This window comes from Microcebus murinus, chromosome 12 (genome assembly GCF_040939455.1).
Source record: "Microcebus murinus isolate Inina chromosome 12, M.murinus_Inina_mat1.0, whole genome shotgun sequence".
Taxonomy (NCBI): Eukaryota; Metazoa; Chordata; class Mammalia; order Primates; family Cheirogaleidae; genus Microcebus; species Microcebus murinus.
The window spans coordinates 81,863,775-81,881,288 of NC_134115.1; the positions used below are offsets into that span (position 1 = coordinate 81,863,775).

Sequence of the window (17,514 nt, forward strand, 5' to 3'; positions counted from 1 at the left end):
TTTTTTTTTTTTTGAGACAGAGTCTCGCTTTGTTGTCCAGGCTAGAGTGAGTGCCGTGGCGTCAGCCTAGCTCACAGCAACCTCAAACTCCTGGGCTCAAGCGATCCTACTGCCTCAGCCTCCTGAGTAGCTGGGACTACAGGCATGTGCCACCATGCCCGGCTAATTTTTTTTTTTATAAATATATATATCAGTTGGCCAATTAATTTATTTCTATTTATAGTAGAGATGAGTCTCGCTCTTGCTCAGGCTGGTTTTGAACTCCTGACCTCGAGCAATCCGACCGCCTCGGCTTCCCAGAGAGCTAGGATTACAGGCGTGAGCCACCGTGCTGGCCGGCCCCCCTTTCTTTTTGTGTCTCAGAATGAGCCATCCTTGAGTGGTTCCTACTGTGAATGGTAAGGTTTTTCCTCTAGTTCTCTTGCATAGGAAATCAGGGAGTTTGAATAATGCTCCCTTTTCCATTTGTAACTGTAGCTTTATTGCTTGCCTCCTTTGGTTTCTGAAAATTTACCTAGAATTTTCCAGAATACAGATATGGATAAAGATCAAATCCAAGATAACAATGAAATGTTAACAGTTGTGTTTTGTTTTAAATGGGCGTGTTTCTGAAGGGGATCTATGCACCAAAGTCAAGGTTGGTATAAGGGAATGGTTCCAAATCTGGCTGTGTGTCAGAATCATGTGGTGAAACTAGGGGAAAAAAATTACAGGCTCCCCTCAAATCGCAGGATCCCAAGCTTCTATAGAATCAGGATCTCTGGAATGGGGCCCAGGAATCTAATTTTAAAAACTCCCTGAGGAGTCTGATGTACAGCCAGATTTGAGTTGCACTTGTATAAGGAAAAGAGCCTTGATTGAAATCCGAATTAAGTGCACCTGAGTTTGGGTCTGGGCTCTTGATTGTCTTTCCTTTTGTTAACTCTATGTTCTTGGCCCATTTATCCTTCCCAAGTCTTAATCTCTCATCTGTAAAGTGGAGGTAGTGATACAATGTTATAGGGTAGTTGTAATAACTAGAAGGGATAATAAGACGTACCATTTTTAATATTTTTTGGTGTCTGTTGTTGGTTGATTACATTTGGTTACAGTCCTTTAGCTACAATCCTCTCTTTACCTCTAAAGTAGTTATTTTTTGACTGAATTGGAAACCAAGGCACGGGGAAGATAAGTAACTTGCCCAAGGTTTCACAGTAAGTGGCGAAGTTGCTGCTGAGGGTTATCAACTCTTTTCAGTTTTAGCTTTAGAAGTCCTATGTCACAGGAAATCCCTTAAACCCCTCAGGTCCAGCTGAACCAGGATGGCTGGCCACCCTGGTTGCTAGTAAAGAATTCCAGCCGAGCTCTGTAAGCATTTTACGCTCTTACAAACACATAACACTGCTGCTTCTATGAAAGACCCTTGAACAGCTTTGTCACATAGATAAGGGGTCCCCAAATGTTTGTTGAATCTGAGTTAGCTAGGACTTAGATGTGGGGCTACTAAGGTCCTTCAGAATTCTAAAACTGTTTTTCTTTTAGGATCTCTTGATCATATTGCTGTGGTAACTGCTGATGGGAAGCTTGCTTTAAATCAGATAAGCCAGATCTCCATGAAGTCACCACAGCTGATTTTGGTGAATATGGCCAGCTTCCCAGAGGTAAGGTGACCTTGCTAAAATTTCTTTCCATGGTCTCTTTTGGAATGGTGGAGGCTGGGTCAGGTCAGGTGGAAGTGTTTCCTTCAGCTTGGAATGAAACAAGAGAGAAGACATAATAAAGGGAACTTAAGGATGAGGAGAAACTTTCTTTGTGTTTCTAAATTCTTTTTCTGTTAAACTCAGATACTAGAGAAGCTAGGCAAGTAATTTGAATACTGAAACAGGCCCCATCTAAAGAGAAAGCAATGATGGAGATGCAGTGATTTGTGCTTGGCCAACGTGGGAGATCTCTGATAAACTGGAGGACATGTACCCTCTCTGAGGGGATGCCTCTGCCCAGCTCCTGCTGATCATTGCTAGGCATGAATGTAAGTCTGGTAATCAGTGTTACCTGCTATTATAATTTTTATTTCCAGAAGAAGCTAGTGACCCATACTTTTATGTGAGGTCTTGTTCTTTAAATGTTGATGACTAATTCACTTTTTTTTTAAGACTGTAAACAAATAAAACATATTAATGGGTCAGATATGGCTCGAGAGTCACCAATTTGTGACCTCTGTAATAGTATTTGGAGCAGACCCCCCACCCCCACCCCCCAGAATTCCTTTTAAACTAGACTGGCCATTGTAGAGTATTGCATGGAGCATGGTGCTTCCAAGACTGGAAGGTAGGTTGCAGTAGGTCATTGCAACCTTGAGACTTTATGATTTTAAGTCTGGTTGAGGGAGATATAATAATTGGGCTTTTCCTTATTGGTCCAGTAGGAATTGGCCTGGATGGGAGTCCTAGAGGACTTGGAATGGTCCAATCTCTATAGCCAATTAGCTGTGTGACCTTGAGCAGGTTGCTTCTCTGGGCCTCTGTTTCCTTATCTGCTAACATGAGGTGAAGGATTCTTCCTGTTCTGATTGTTCTAAGTAGTTCAATCCCAGAAACATAAACCAGATTTGGGCCTGCTGGATTTGACAAACTAGGCTAGACATAGGAGAAGGGGAAGCCCTTGCTTTGAGCATACTCTTTCAAATCAGAGAGCTCTGATAGCTAATGTGCCAGGTGCACCTGTGCTACTCCATTCTCTGTACTGCAGCCAGTTTTTAAAAATATATATTGGACCATATAATGATCTGCTTTAGATTTATCAGTGGCTTCAAGTAATCTAAAATCCTTACTGTGGCCTAGAAGGCTCTGCATGATTTGGCCTCTACCTGTCTCTCCAATCTTTCCAGTCTTGTGCCGCTGTCATCCTTGTACACTGCTCTACCACGCTGGCCCTTCAGCTACTCAGACACACCAAGCCCTTTGTATCTTCAGGACCACCACATTTATTGTTCCAGTTGCTTGGAACACTCTTGCATGGCTATTTGCTACTTGTATTTCAGATCACAGCTTAAATGTCACTTTCTCAGGGAAGCCTTCCCTAATTTATTCAATCTAATACACTAAGTTCTCTTATACAGCAACATTTTTTTCTTTATTACACTTATTACTGTTAATAGTTATACATTTATTTATATGTTTATTTTCAATTTCACTTTTACTAGATTGTAAGCTTAGAATGTAGAGATCATGTCTAACTTGTTTCTTGTATCCAGCACCAAACACAGTGCCTGGCACATGGAAGCAACTCAATAAACTATCTCGAATGGATAAATATTTGTCATTAGGTTGATAAAAGGGAGTTACTCATCCCATGTTACTGAGGAACAGAGAAATGGATGAAAAGGGAATTTTCCCCTCTTTCTCTTTGTGGGCCCCCTCTGAACCACTGCATATCTCCAACTTGTTCATCTAGGCACTGCAGGCCAATTTAGGGAATAGCCTCCTAATTACACAGCTTGAAGACCTCATCAGGCAGATTGCTTTTTAGAGCTAGCCACTTCTGTTATTAAATAGCAAATGGCATTCACAGAAGAAGCACCTGATTGGCTACCAGAGCATCTTAGGAGGCAGGAGGACGTATTAACAGCTTAATTTTTTCTTAGGAAGTTAGAGTATCTTCATTTTTCAACCAAAGCGTCTTTGCCATTTCTCCATGAGTCTTAAAAAATCCTTTACAAGCATCTCAGTAGAGGTTCTTTATTTATAGGGACAGTGAGGAAGTGTGAGTTACATTGTCTTTTGAATTCTTTTATCTCATTGAGTGTATATATTGAACAAATAGCTCTAACTAAGTATTTCCTTCCTCCAGCTTAGAAGCTGTCTGTAGAGTACCCAGGTTCATAGCTTCAAAATGCTAAGCTTCTCTGTGTTTATGTAATTCCTTTCTGTTTCACATACGGTTGGCTTTCTTTCCAAATCTGAGCCCTTTCTGTGTCATGCTGTAGTGACACGATGCAGATTTACATGCATAATCTTTTCAAATGCATTGAAGACAGAAAACTGTGTTGCATTTGTTTAACATGTGTCCTGCTTGATAAATGATACACACAGTTGCTGCCTTCCATAAATTTGCCTGCAGCTAGAGTTAATGATGGGAAAGAAAAGAAGGGAATAAAAACCACAGTATGATTTGAACAAAACAAGGCAAATGAAAAAACAAAACTCTACAGGCTCCATTATTGTTCTTGTGGAGGGAGGAGAGCTGATATATTTTGAATGTCTACCATGTTGCCAGTCACGTTCTCATGTTTTGTTTCATATGATCAACACAGGTACTGTGTAAAATTAGGCATTATTTTTTCCATTTTATAGATGAGGAAACTGAGGCTCAGAGAAGTAAAATATCTCCCCAAGGTTCACATAGTTGTGATAGAGCTATGTGTAAATCTTGGCCCTGTTTGACATGAAAACCTATGTTTCTTTAACCATTCATTCATTAACACATATTGTTTGAGTCCCTGCAAATTTTTAGTTTCTATTTGAGGTGCTGGGGATTCATTGATGATTAAGATAGACTAGGTTTCTGTTTCTGTACACCTTACATTCAAGGGATTCATTGAGATACAAAGAAAATGGAAGGTCAGTAATTGATATGGCGCTAACAGAGTTGACTTGAATCCAAATTTTCAAGGATTTGTTTACCTGTGTACAAAAGTTTTATTTATTTTTTTAAGCTAGATTAGCTTAAGAATAGGAATGGCAGATATTGCTAATTGATCACGACATTCTTTCCTGCCTGACCCGAGATGGGGTCTATGATCTTTCTCAGCACATTACTCTGAGCAGCCACAGCCAGTTGGTCAGTGTCGTCATTTGAGAGCAATCTATTTGCCCTGGGATATTGTTGAGCATACCTTCCATGAGGGGATAAAGCCTAAGGTAAGAGATGGAAATTCTGTAGGAATGTGGGCCCTTTTTGTCTGAACCATGGGTAGTTCAGACGTCATGTTGGGAAGATCACTAATACCTTGAGGTTCTGTGTTCTACCATGTCAAAGCAAAATATACACATCTAGGATATCTTAGAACTACCTCTCAGTAGGTGTCTTCGAGAAGTGAAACTTTGATTCACATTTTTTCTGCATGTGTGAAAAGACAGAAAAGTTAAGATAAGATTTTGAGGGGTTATATACGTGAGGTAAAGGAGATGAGTTTTTCTAATAGCTCTGAACCTGGTCATTAATATATTCATTCAGCAAGCTTTTACTGAGCACTTGCTATGTACCTGGCACTCTGCCTTGTACTGGGAAGATGTCAATATTGAGACATAGTTCCTGCCCAACTTGGTGGTGTCAGTAGTGGTGCTCTTGTGCCTTCATGAGAAGGTTGTGTGGAAATACTTGTGCCAGACTGTGAAAAGGAGGTGGTGGTGATGGGGTGTTTAGTAGTGGATAAGTGGGAAGCTGTGGAAGAGGATTAGGAGGTTTGAGATTAAACTACCCCTTCAAAATGGAGATTCTTCTTTCATTGTTAACTTTAAAAATCTGTGTTTTATTAAGTAAGATGGCTGTTCTTTTGCAAAGAAAAATCAATTTCATTTCTTTATCCAGCTCTTTTATTTACCTTGGCCATACCCTTTATACACTAGACCTAATTCCAAATTATTTTTGGCTATTAAAAAAAATCAAATCCCCTATGTCACAATTACTGAATTTATTGAGGTCAGCAGTCTGGAAAAAATATAGACAAAGTAACATCATGGGACTGAATCTCCTTTCAGCCTTTTGTTAACTCTGCCAGTAACTGGAAGTATGATGGTTGGGGTACTCACAACATTTCTCTTGGACTGTCAGGGAAGAGCATGTCTATGCTTAGGGATGTGACCTTATTGTACAAGTTCCTGTTAATATAATGAAGGAGCTGTGCTTAGGTCACAGATCCTTTCCAGCTCTGATAATCTGTGGTCAGAGGTACCATTTTAAGAATTTACTATTTTAACACATTAACTGCCATGAGAGTTGTATTTAACTCACTCTAGGTTTGACCTTAGGGCCACATGAAGCATATGTAAAGTCTTATTTGTTGATGTTTTTATTGTTACAATTAACATTGACAATTCTAAAAACGTGGGATTAAATAAATAGAAGTCAATAAATTTCATTTTTCTATTTATGTTTACCTTTATTTATTTATTTTTTTTGAGACAGAGTCTCCCTTTGTTGCCCAGGCTAGAGTGAGTGCCATGGCGTCAGCCTAGCTCACAGCAACCTCAAACTCCTGGGCTCAAGCGATACTCCTGCCTCAGCCTCCCGAATAGCTGGGACTACAGGCATGCGCCACCATGCCCGGCTGATTTTTTTCTATATATATTAGTTGACCAATTTTTGTTTCTATTTATAGTAGAGACAGGGTTTCGCCCTTGCTCAGGCTGGTTTTGAACTCCTGACCTTGAGCAGTCTGCCCACCTCGGCCTCCCAGAGTGCTAGGATTACAGGCGTGAGCCACCACGCCTGGCCTATGTTTACCTTTAAATTACACTTAAAGTTTTTATTCTGTTTTCTGACCTTTTTTGTGTGCAATGTGTTCAGCAGTGGCCTCACTGTTAGATTCTGTGTACAGCCTTCCAAGAGTATTGATTATTCATCTGTATGTGGAAGTTCTGGTTTGTCTTTTTAACCTTACAGTAATACCTCTTATGGATGTAAAATTAAAGTCATTTAAAAAAATTTTTTTTAGAGAGAGGGTCCCACTCAGGCTAGAGTACAGTGGATATTCACAGGCATGATCATAGCTCACCGTAGCCTTGAACTCTTGGGCTCAAACAATCCTCCCAACTCAGCCTCCTGAGTAGCCAGGACTATAGACATGTGCCACCATACCTGGCTAATTTTTCTATTTTTTGTAGAGGTGAGTCTTGCTATGTTGTCCCAGCTGATCTTGAACTCCTTGAACTCCATCCCACCACTGGGGAAAAGTAAAATAGGTGTGTATCAACCACCATTCATTTAAATCAGGAAGTCTAAGGAGGAACTCAAGGCCAAGAATTGGCCTGTCACGTGGATTGGCTCAGTCAAATCTAAAAATTCTTTTGAAAATGTCAGAGTCTTTGTTTTCATGAATTCCACATTGTCATGCCAGTAAAAGTATCTCTTCCACACTGCTTTCTTGTTACCCTTTGGGATTGCATACCAGGTGTTGTTATAATGTTTGAGTATGAGGTTAGGTACCTTGGGAAATCAGTGTGCCAGTATGTCAACTGGCATATTAGCGAGCAAACCTGTCCGAGAAGCCCCTGAAGGATGTTGGGCAGGAAAGCAGTACTTCAGCTAAATGATGACATTAACTGTACCTTGTTTGAGGGTTTTATGTATTCTTACCTTTATATAATAAATGTATATAATATGTTTACCCAGTAACTGATCTCTGCTGGGTATTGCAGTATGCCAGGCACAGAGGAGATGCATTGCTTATGTTAATTCACTACCTCTGTGAGGTCTGGGTACCACGTGGTCTCAGGTTTTGAAATGGAGGCTCAAGAGAGGTCAAGCATATTGCCCAGGGTCACGTGATTATCAGAGCTGGGATTTGAACTGAGATCTTTCTGACTTCAAAGCCCATGCTTTTAACTACTGTACCATGTACTCCCTTTCTTGTAACATACACCAGCAGAGATTCATTGCTCATTCCAAAACATGAGTGAGTTTGGTGGGAGTGTAGATGTGAATGAGTTAAATTTATTTACTCATTCCAAATCGGCACTGGTATATTTTGAGTGTAAAATGTCAACTGGAATTTTTTAACATATGAAATCTTTCATCTGTCTTTACACCAATCTTTGCAGAGACCAGCCCCCCTCCCTTGAGGATTTATTGTGGTTTTGATCTGTGTTGCCTCAAACCATTGAAATCTTTTCAAAGAAGCAGAGCTGTTTTCTTTTTAGTTTTTCTTCTCTTTTCTTTTTTTCCTCCTGCAGTACACTGGTACCAGGAGTGGACATAGTTTGCTATTCAGCTTGATCAAAGCACTCTACACCAATGTAACTTCCTGATCTTACTGGTAACAGAACTAAATGTTTCCATGTTCTGCCAAGATGGGTTGCCAGTTATCGACAGAGGGCTTGCATCTGGTAATAATTATTTACTAATTCTGTTTACCTTTTGATCTGGTTTTCAGTGTACAGCTGCAGCTATCAAGGCTATAAGAGAAAGTGGAATGAATCTGAACCCAGAATTGGAAGGGACTCTAATTCGCATACCCATTCCCAAGTAAGTTTGGCTGAAATGCACATTTTGATGAAATGGGGTGGTTGTCCTTGGATGGAAACCACTACCCTACTATACTGCTAGGGTGATAGTGTACCTTATCTGTACCTTTCATCCTGATAAACATCTTTTGCCGAGAACTAAATGATGAGAAAAACCAGCCTAGGGGCATTTCAGGCAGAGGGAATAGCAAACACGAAGGCTCTAAGTCAGAAAAGACTTTGACACTTGAAATCTCTAATTCATAGTCCTTGAATAGTATCTTTACATTAATCCTTGCAGTTGAGGAGTTTTAGACATGACATAATATTGTTAATTACATATATAGAACTTAAAGTATTATTTTTTTTTTTAGAGATGGGGTCTTGCTCTATCATGCAGGCTGGAGTTCAGTGGCCCAATCATAGCTCACTGCAGCTTCGAACTCTGGGCTAAAGGGATTCTCCTGTCTCAGTCTCCCAAATAGGTGGGACTATAGGCATGAGCTACCACACTTGGCTCTAGAACTTAAAATTTTAAATCAATAAAAATATATATTCACTTTTAAATTAAAAAAAAGAGAAAGATCTTGGCATGTTTGAGAAAAATAAAAACTAATGTGTCAAAAACACAGGGAGAGAGTAGTCAGAGAGGACGTTGGACTGCCCCATTGGCTGATGGTTTAGGCTTTACAGGGCAAAGGTAAGGAGTCTAGGCTTCATTCTAATTGTAATGGGAAGTCATTGGAGGGATTTAGGCAGGGGAATGACCTGATCGGATGTTGACTTTGTGAGGACCTCTCTGGCTGCTGATTAACAAATAGAATATAGGGGGACAAAGTGGACACAAAGAGAACAGGAGGCAGCTGCAGCAGTCCAAGTGAGACGTAAACCTCAGATTCCATAGCACAGAGTAGATGCTACACAGTGCCTCACATATAGCAAGGCCCAAATAAGTGTTGAATTAATTTGGTCAGTCTTTCAACAAATATTTATAAGCACTAAGTACATGCCGGGTACTTTCTTAATTGTTGGGATATAGCAGTAAACAAAATGAACAACAAATAAAAAGTCCCTGTCCCCTGGGGCTTACTTGATAGTTGAGTAGGTACAGTAAATAGAAAAATAAATACATAATGTAACGTCAAGTGATAAGGACAATGAAGAAAATTAAGAAAGATAAGGAAAGAGAGATTTGGGGGCTTTTTTATAGATAGGGAGCATCTGGAAGGAAGTGACATTTACACAAAGACCTGAGTGAAATGAATGAATGAAGCTTCCAGATAACTAGAAGGGAAAATGGCTGTTTTATTCCATTGTGTGCTCAGTACTCTGTAAGGCAGCATTAACACTGCACTTTGGAATCATGTGAATTGGGAGCAGTATAAACTAATGTTTAAGAACCAGATAGACTGAGTTCAAGTCCGGTAGCTGTATGCTTGGTAAGTTCATTGATTTGCTCAGTAAATTTTCTGAGAATGTATATGTGCCAAACTCTGTGCTGGGTATGTACAGACCTGACGTTGGCCTTCATGGAGCTTGCAGGCTATGTGCAGGCCTCTTGTTCATAATGCCTCCATCTTACTTGTGAAACTTACTGTGAACCTCAGTTTATAGATGAAAAACCGGAATTTCAGAGAATTTCAGTAGCTGGGACTATAGGTGTGTGCCCCCATACCTAGCTAATTTTTCTGTTTTCACTCTTGCTCAGGGAGGTCTTGAACTCCTGGCCTCAAGCAATCCTACCACCATGGCTTCCCAAAGTGTTAGGATTACAGGCCTGAGCCACTGCACCTGGCCTCAAGATAAATTCTCAATAATACTAGGAGCAAAATGACTTGGCCAAGATCACAAGGCCAGTAAGTGGCAGTCAGGATTTAAATTCTAAGAGTTTTTCTATTACTTTTCTTCTGTACTCTCCGTGTAGATAGGTAATTCTGGAAAGTGCTAAGTGTACTCATGAACACTGGAAGCAAGATTTATAAGTATAATAGATAGTAGTTGGCAGGTTTATTTTCTAGTTCTTGCTCTCTTTATTTTTATTTATTTTTTTTTTTGACAAAGCAATGTAGTCTGATAGTTCTTGCTCTCTTATCTGTGAAACCTTGGGCAAGCCACTTAACCTCCCTGCACCTTGGTTTCCTCATATCCCAGATGAAGAGACCTGCCAGGTCCCTTCTGAAGCTCCAGAATTCTGTGGGTCTGTGAATTTGTGCTGCTAAATGCTCATTGCTGGATTCTTAGTTTGGACCAATTTTGTAACATATTTTTCTTTAAAAGATCTGGTTGACATAATGCACACTGCTGCAGCCCCAGAGGAGTTAACATTCAGCTTTAGTGCAACGTGTGTAAGTTTGAAGGATCAGTGAATTTAACTTGAATTTCCAAAGACATGGGGATCTGTTACATTATTTTTACATTATTTTAGCTTGGGTAATGGGTGTAATCTAAGAAAAAGTTGATGGACCAAAACCGTCTGCTCCTGCAAACCTCATTTTTTATATACTTTCTTCCCTTTGACAAGGTGGTGGGGTCAGTGAGGCCCCTTTCTGCATTATACTTTTGGTAGTTTTCCAGATAAAAAATGAATGATCTGTTCTTTATTATGGAGGCTGTGTCATGTGAGAGGATAAAGGTTGATTTAGAAGTAAGAAGGCGGAGGTTTTTATTTGGTTTTGGCAGTGACTTCGATATGACTTTGGGTACATCAGCCTAGCTGCTTGCTGCCTTCTTGTTCCTTATTTGTGAAATAGTGCATAACGATAGGCAGAGATTTGGTGAGATAAACAGAGAAAATAAATTAAATAGTATGATTTCTGGCCAGGCACGGTGGCTCACGCCTGTAATCCTAACTCTCTGGGAGGCAGAGGGGGGCAGATCACTCAAGGTCAGGAGTTTGAAACCAGCCTGAGCAAGAGCAAGACCCTGTCTGTACTGAAAATAGAAAGAAACTGACCAACTAAAATATATAGAAAAAATTAGCTGGTCATGGTGGTGCATGCCTGTAGTCCCACCTACTAGGGAGGCTGAGGCTTTAGAAGGATTGCTTGAGCCCAGGAGTTTGAGGTTGCTGTGAGCTAGGCTGATGCCACGGCACTCTAGCCCAGGCAACAGAGTGAGACTGTGTCTCAAAAAAAAAAAAAAAAAAAAAGGATGATTTCCATAAAACTATTTAATATATAAATATAAGATACTAATATTATTTCAGTGAACTTTTAGCTTTTTATATGTAATTTTAGGAGAAAAAGAATGAGTGAACAAGGGAACTAATACGTTGAGTACCTACTCTGTACCAGGAACGGTTGGGTACCTGACATATAAGGAAAGCGGAAAAGTATAATGGTTCAGTTTTGCCTGGGTATTACATAAGCATGAAATTGAGTTCCAGCTCTTCTGCTCTTTAGCTTGTGTGACAATGGCAACTGTCTGTGCCTCTCCAAATCTCCATAGTGCATCTGTGAAGTGATATTAATAATTTACAAGACTTGCTTTATATTGGGAGATTTCAGCAAGATAATGTACATGAGGCTTTTGGTGCTTAGTAAGCATCCAATTAATGCTAGCAAATGATGGTATTTCCTTCATTCCCTTTCACAAATAGGTAGGAGCATTATTCCCTTTTAGGAATGAGAAAACTGAGATTCAGAGAGGTGAGGCATTGGCTCAGGGTCACACAGCTGGTAATTGACAAAGCTGTGAAGAGGAAACTAACACACCAAAGCTTGTTTTGGGGGAAGGGGGAATAAGAAGCATACATTCCTAGGATCAGTTTTTGATTATAAAATTTCAAATTTATTTCTAGGAAAAGTTGCCTTTCCTGATTGATCATGATTCTTCCTCTGCCTAATGATAGTCTTCAAATTTGCTTTTTTGCCTTAATGCTGGATGCCCAGAAGTTTTATTTTCAGTTGCAGTTACTACCTCACCCTCATTATACTTCTCTGATTCTTATATTCTTATTTAAATGAGTCTGCTGAGTATGTGACTCTTACTATAATCTGCCTCTGATCTTTTTGAGAAGTAGGTACAAGGTAAATCCTAAATCAATAACAGGTCAGACTTGGAGCCTGAGTGGTCTTTATCACCAAGTCCTCTTTTTACAGCCTTTGAGAATCGGCTCTGTGTTGTTGTGTGTAACTTTTGAGGCTCTGGGTTATATCTTTCCCCACTGACAATGTATATAGCTTTTGTTTTTTCCTTTGGCAATGTTCTTTTTTTTTTTTTTTTTTTTGAGACAGAGTCTTACTTTGTTGCCCAGGCTAGAGTGAGTGCCGTGGTGTCAGCCTAGCTCACAGCAACCTCAATCTCCTGGCTCAAGTGATCCTCCTGCCTCAGCCTCCCAAATAGCTGGGACTACAGGCATGCACCACCATGCCCGGCTAATTTTTTATATATATATATTTTTTAGTTGGTCAATTAATTTCTTTCTATTTTTAGTAGAGACGGGGTCTTGCTCAGGCTGGTTTCGAACTCCTGACCTCGAGCAATCCGCCCACCTCGGCCTCCCAGAGTGCTAGGATTACAGGCGTGAGCCACCACGCCCGGCCGCCAATGTTCTTTTATTTAAATAAGTCAGTCAACTGGATGGATTCCTTGAACATTTCTATTAATTGAGATTTACTGAAATAGTTTCTTCTGCTTTTCTTTCCTATTAATGTAATCACATTTTGGGTACCATTTATTAACTTTGTACACTAGATGTGAAGAGCCTGGAGGTGCTGAGCTGATATTTTACAGTTTTTCCCCCGATTCTCACAATAGCACTATACGGTGAAGGAGACTTGTTAGGCTCCTTTGACTGATGAGAGACCTGAACATCACAGAAGTTAATGCTCAATATCAGATAGCTAGTGAGTGGCAGAAACAAGGTAAGAATTGGGGTCTGTGTTACTCCCTTTCTTCCTGTTATTATCTCCCCATACAAGCTGTATTTGGATATTGGTCTTTCACGTCTGTATCAGAGGCCCTGAAAAGTTTTGAGCAGGAATTCATTTTGATCAGGCCAGATTTCTGCCTCCACCTTGTTCACATCATCATTTGCCTCAAACAAATAAACCAACAACTAAACAAACACACACACATTCCCTTAACTCACTGTTTTACCAAATATCAATTGGAAAACCACACCAAGTAGAATAGGGCTGCTTTGGTTTGAGATTGCAGAGTTCATGTCTGGCTTTGAATAAATCCTACAAGGAAATTAGGAATTCACCTAAGAGATAATAATACATATGATTGACTCATCCTCCACTGAGGTTGCATCTCTCCTTGATTGTCGTCCTCTTCTTTCATCAGTGTCTGCATTGGTTTTATTTTAAATAGAATTAAATAAAATATTAAAATGCCTCCATCCTGTTCTCCATAGAGAACCACTTTTAGCACCTTGATTTTCTGGATTTTTTTTTTGCCAGATGTGGTGGCTCATACCTGTAATCCCAACACTTTGGGAGGCTGAGATGGGAGGATTGTTTGAGGCCAGGAGTTTGAGACAAATCGAACATAGTGAGACCTTGTCTCTACAGAAAATGAAAAAATTAGCTGGGTGCATACCTGTAGTCCTAGCTACTTGGGAAGCTGAGGCAGGAGGATCCCTTGAGTCTAGGAGTTTGAGGCTGAAGTGAGTTATGATTGTGCCACTGCACTCCAGCCTGGGTAACAAAGCAAGACCCCATCTCAAAAAAAAAAAAAAAAAAAATAGATTTTTTTTCTCTGCAAAGTGAAGCATATGTCTATATCTCCTTCATTTTTCTTGTAAATGATATGAGATTATACTATACATACTGTTCTATACACGGTTTTTTTTTAAAACTTAACAATGTATCATTGCTCTCTTTGATGAGAATTCTTCCTCAACCTTTTTAAAGGCTATGTAGTGTTTGCATTTTACACATAGCATTAACTAGTTCCCAGATGTCAAATATCTTGATTTTAATTTCTCTCTTTTATTAACCAGGTTATAATGACCTTCTAAGGTCTATTTCCTGTTCTGCTGGGAGTGGGAAGTGGTGGTGGGGGGACCTTGCTGTCACTATTGCTGCTTGATTGTCTGAGTGCTTGTTTGTAACAGTGCTGAGCTCCTTAGGGACCTGGATATTTCAGGGCCAGACAACCATCTGCGACATATTCAAGTGAGCCCCTCTATTGGTCCTCAGACCCAAACTGCACATTGCTCTTTCAGAAACCCTATTTGTATTTGAATGCCTCCCCTGTCTCACTACATGGCAGTAATAATATTAAGGAAAGTGACTGTTTACTGAGTGCAAACTATATTCCGGACCCTCATTTCTTTCTTTTCTTTTCGTTTTTTTTTTGAGACAGTCTCGCTTTGTTGCCCAAGCTAAAGTGAGTGCCGTGGCATCAGCCTAGCTCACAGCAACCTCAAACTCTTGGGCTCAAGCAATCTTGCTGCCTCAACCTCCCAAGTAGCTGGGACTACAGGCATACGCCACCATGCTCGGGTAATTTTTTCTATATATATTAGTTGGCCAGTTAATTTCTTTCTATTTATAGTAGAGACGGGGTCTTGCTCTTGCTCAGGCTGGTTTCGAATTCCTGACCTCGAGCAATCCGCCCGCCTCAGCCTCCCAGAGTGCTAGGATTACAGGCGTGAGCCACCGCATCCGGCCTTGGACCCTCTTTTCATTCTATTATTCCCTATTTTTTATATTAATACATGAGCAAAATAAGCCTAAGAGAGGTTAAATAACTTGCTAAAGTTCATTTAGCTAGTTCATCTCTCTGTGGAGAAAAATAAGTCAATGAAAGGAGATAAAGGATGGCACGGAAGGGGATGGTAGTGGTGGTGCAATATTAAGTAGAGTGTTCATGAAGGGTTCAGAGAAAGGCCGTATTTGAGCAGAGCTCTGAAGGATGTGAGGGAGCAAATCATGTCTGTGTCCAGCTCCAAGGCAAGAGGAAGTGAAGGTGCTGAGGTGGAGTCTGCTTGGGATGTTCAGGGAACAGCGTAAGGGTTTGTGTGGCCGTAGCAGATACGTGAGGCAAGAGAGATGGAAGATGAAGTCTGAGTGGAATGGGGAGGCCAAATCATGTAAGGTCTTGCAGACTGTTATAGGGATTTTGGCTTCTACCTAGAATGGAATGAGAAATCATTGGAGGGTTTTGAGCAGGGGGGTGATACGACTTAGGTTTTGAAAGGATCATTCTGGCTGCTATTTTGAGAATTACACTATAGGGAGGCAAGGGTGAGAGCAGGGGACCGGTTAGAAGCTATTGCAGTAATCTAGGCAGGAGGTGATGGTGGCTTGGATTAGTGTTGGAATGGTGAGTTGGTGAGAAATGATTGGCTTCCAGATAAGTTTTAAAGGAAAAGCTGCTAGGGTTCACTGATGGATTGGATATGGATTTAGAAAGAGAGGACTCAAGGATGATTCCAAGGCTTTTGGCCTGAGCAACTCCTGAAGTGTGGAGTCACCGTTTACTGCGATAGGGCAGACTGTGGGAGGATAGAGTGGATGCAAGGGAAGAGTGGGTTTTATCCATATTTATTTTGAGATGCTACTGGGCATTTAAGTGGAGAGGTCAGATAGACCATTGGATATGTGAACTTCGGGTTCAGAGGACAGGTGTGGGCTAGAGAGAGATTTGGGAGGCCATGAAATTAGATGAGATTACTTTAGCTATTAAATGTAGATATAAAAAGAAGAGGTTTGGGGACTGAGCTTTGGACACTTCACTTCGAGGGTTATGGTCAGGGAGATAAGGAGGAACCAGCAAAGGAGACTGAGACCAAGTGGCCAGTGAGGTAGGAGGAACACTATGAGAGTTGGGGGCAGGGGTGGTCCTAGAAACCAAGGGAGGAGAGTGGCTCAAAGAGGAGGGAGTGATCAGCTCTGCTGGGTCTTGCTGATGGGTCAAGGAAGGTAAGATCTGAGACTTGATCATTGGACTTAGCCATCTGATTTATTTATCAGTTAATCCATCTCTGTGGTATAAAGGAAAGCACAAGGGCTTTGGAGTTAGACAGATCTGGGTTCAAATTCCTGTTCTGTCATTCTCTGGGTATGTCAGTTTGGGTCCTCTGAGAAGCAGATGCCAGAACAGAATTAGATGTGCAAGAAATGGATTACAGGAGATGTTCAAAAGATAAAGGCAAGAGGGAGCAAAAGTAGACAGGGTGCAGTTGTGACACTAGTGGAGAAAGGAAAAGAGGAGGAGGGGGCAGGGGAGACTGACACTGCAGTGCAGCTCTGAGGGTGTTCCTGAGCAAAGACTGCCCTGACAGGGGTCCCATTTGGACATAGCGGCCTGGCTCTAGTACCTCTGCCATGCATGGTCCTTGGCTGGGAGCAGCACAGAGAATTTGGCCTCTATGTGACCTTAGCACGAATGTCACAGTGGATCTGAAGGTGTGGGAGCTGGAAGCTGTCAGGCATCTATGCCCCTCGAAGCAGGTTCTTCTGGGGGCGATCTGAGCAGCATACCTCCATGCCCACTGCAGTGATCTTGGGCAAGTTGCTTAATTTTCTGAAGCTTCAGCTTCTTTATCTGTAATGGGAATAATTTTTATGGTTTTGAGGAGTAATAGGATATGATATGTGATGCTAATAGTGTGAGATTTGCCATATCATAGGTACTTAATAAATTTTAATTCCTTTATTTTATAGTATTTTTTAACTCTGACTCCCCCTAGTTAAGAAGTTCTTGGAAACATCTTTTTTTCTGATTAGTTGGGAATAAAACCAATGATATTTTATTTCTGTTGGCTGATTTCTTTTTTAGTCTTTAAAGTTTTCCTTCCCTTTCTTCCTCACTAACTTCCTTCCTCAGCCCCATGTTCATTTTTTTCCCTATCTTTCCCTCCATTTTTAGAGGTGGGAGGAGTTGAGTCATTATGTTGTAATTATCTTGGAATTTAAGTTGCTCAGGAATACTGTAGTTTGATTGTTAATAAGCATTTGGTTTGTTCTTTGAATGTGAATTATGGTGAACAAGGCCTCCTGGAAGGTGTATCCCAAATAAGAAAATCCAGTGACTAGTTGTGTGAGATTTACTTTATGTTCCTGACAAAGGTGAGGGGCTTTTGCTATCCTTGGCACCCTTAGCCCACTGAACTCTTTCCCAGGACTTCATGATCATTGGTTAATTGCCATCATTAGCTCCTCTTTTCCTCTGGGCATTGTTGGGGATGACAGACGTTATGCCTGGACTGGGCTCCTTCACTCAGACTTTGTTCTGAGGTAATAGGAAGGAGAATTCTACTTAACATCAGATCAGGCAGTTTCCCAGATAACAATAAAAAGTTCTGAGTTACAGTTCCTCCAGCCTAAATTCTTTTTCTTAAGTGTTTTTTCCCTAC

The 17,514-nt window shown here is 40.7% G+C and overlaps 1 protein-coding gene across 1 annotated transcript in view; it reads left to right on the forward strand.

The window, feature by feature from the left end:
- Positions 1–17,514, forward strand: part of MRRF (mitochondrial ribosome recycling factor) — a 56,322-nt gene that overhangs the window by 13,366 nt on the left and 25,442 nt on the right. The window contains exons 4-5 of the mRNA XM_012771785.2: positions 1,522–1,640; positions 8,132–8,223. Of these exons, the coding sequence (XP_012627239.2) occupies positions 1,522–1,640; positions 8,132–8,223 (211 nt within the window). The remainder of the gene's footprint in view (positions 1–1,521; positions 1,641–8,131; positions 8,224–17,514) is intronic.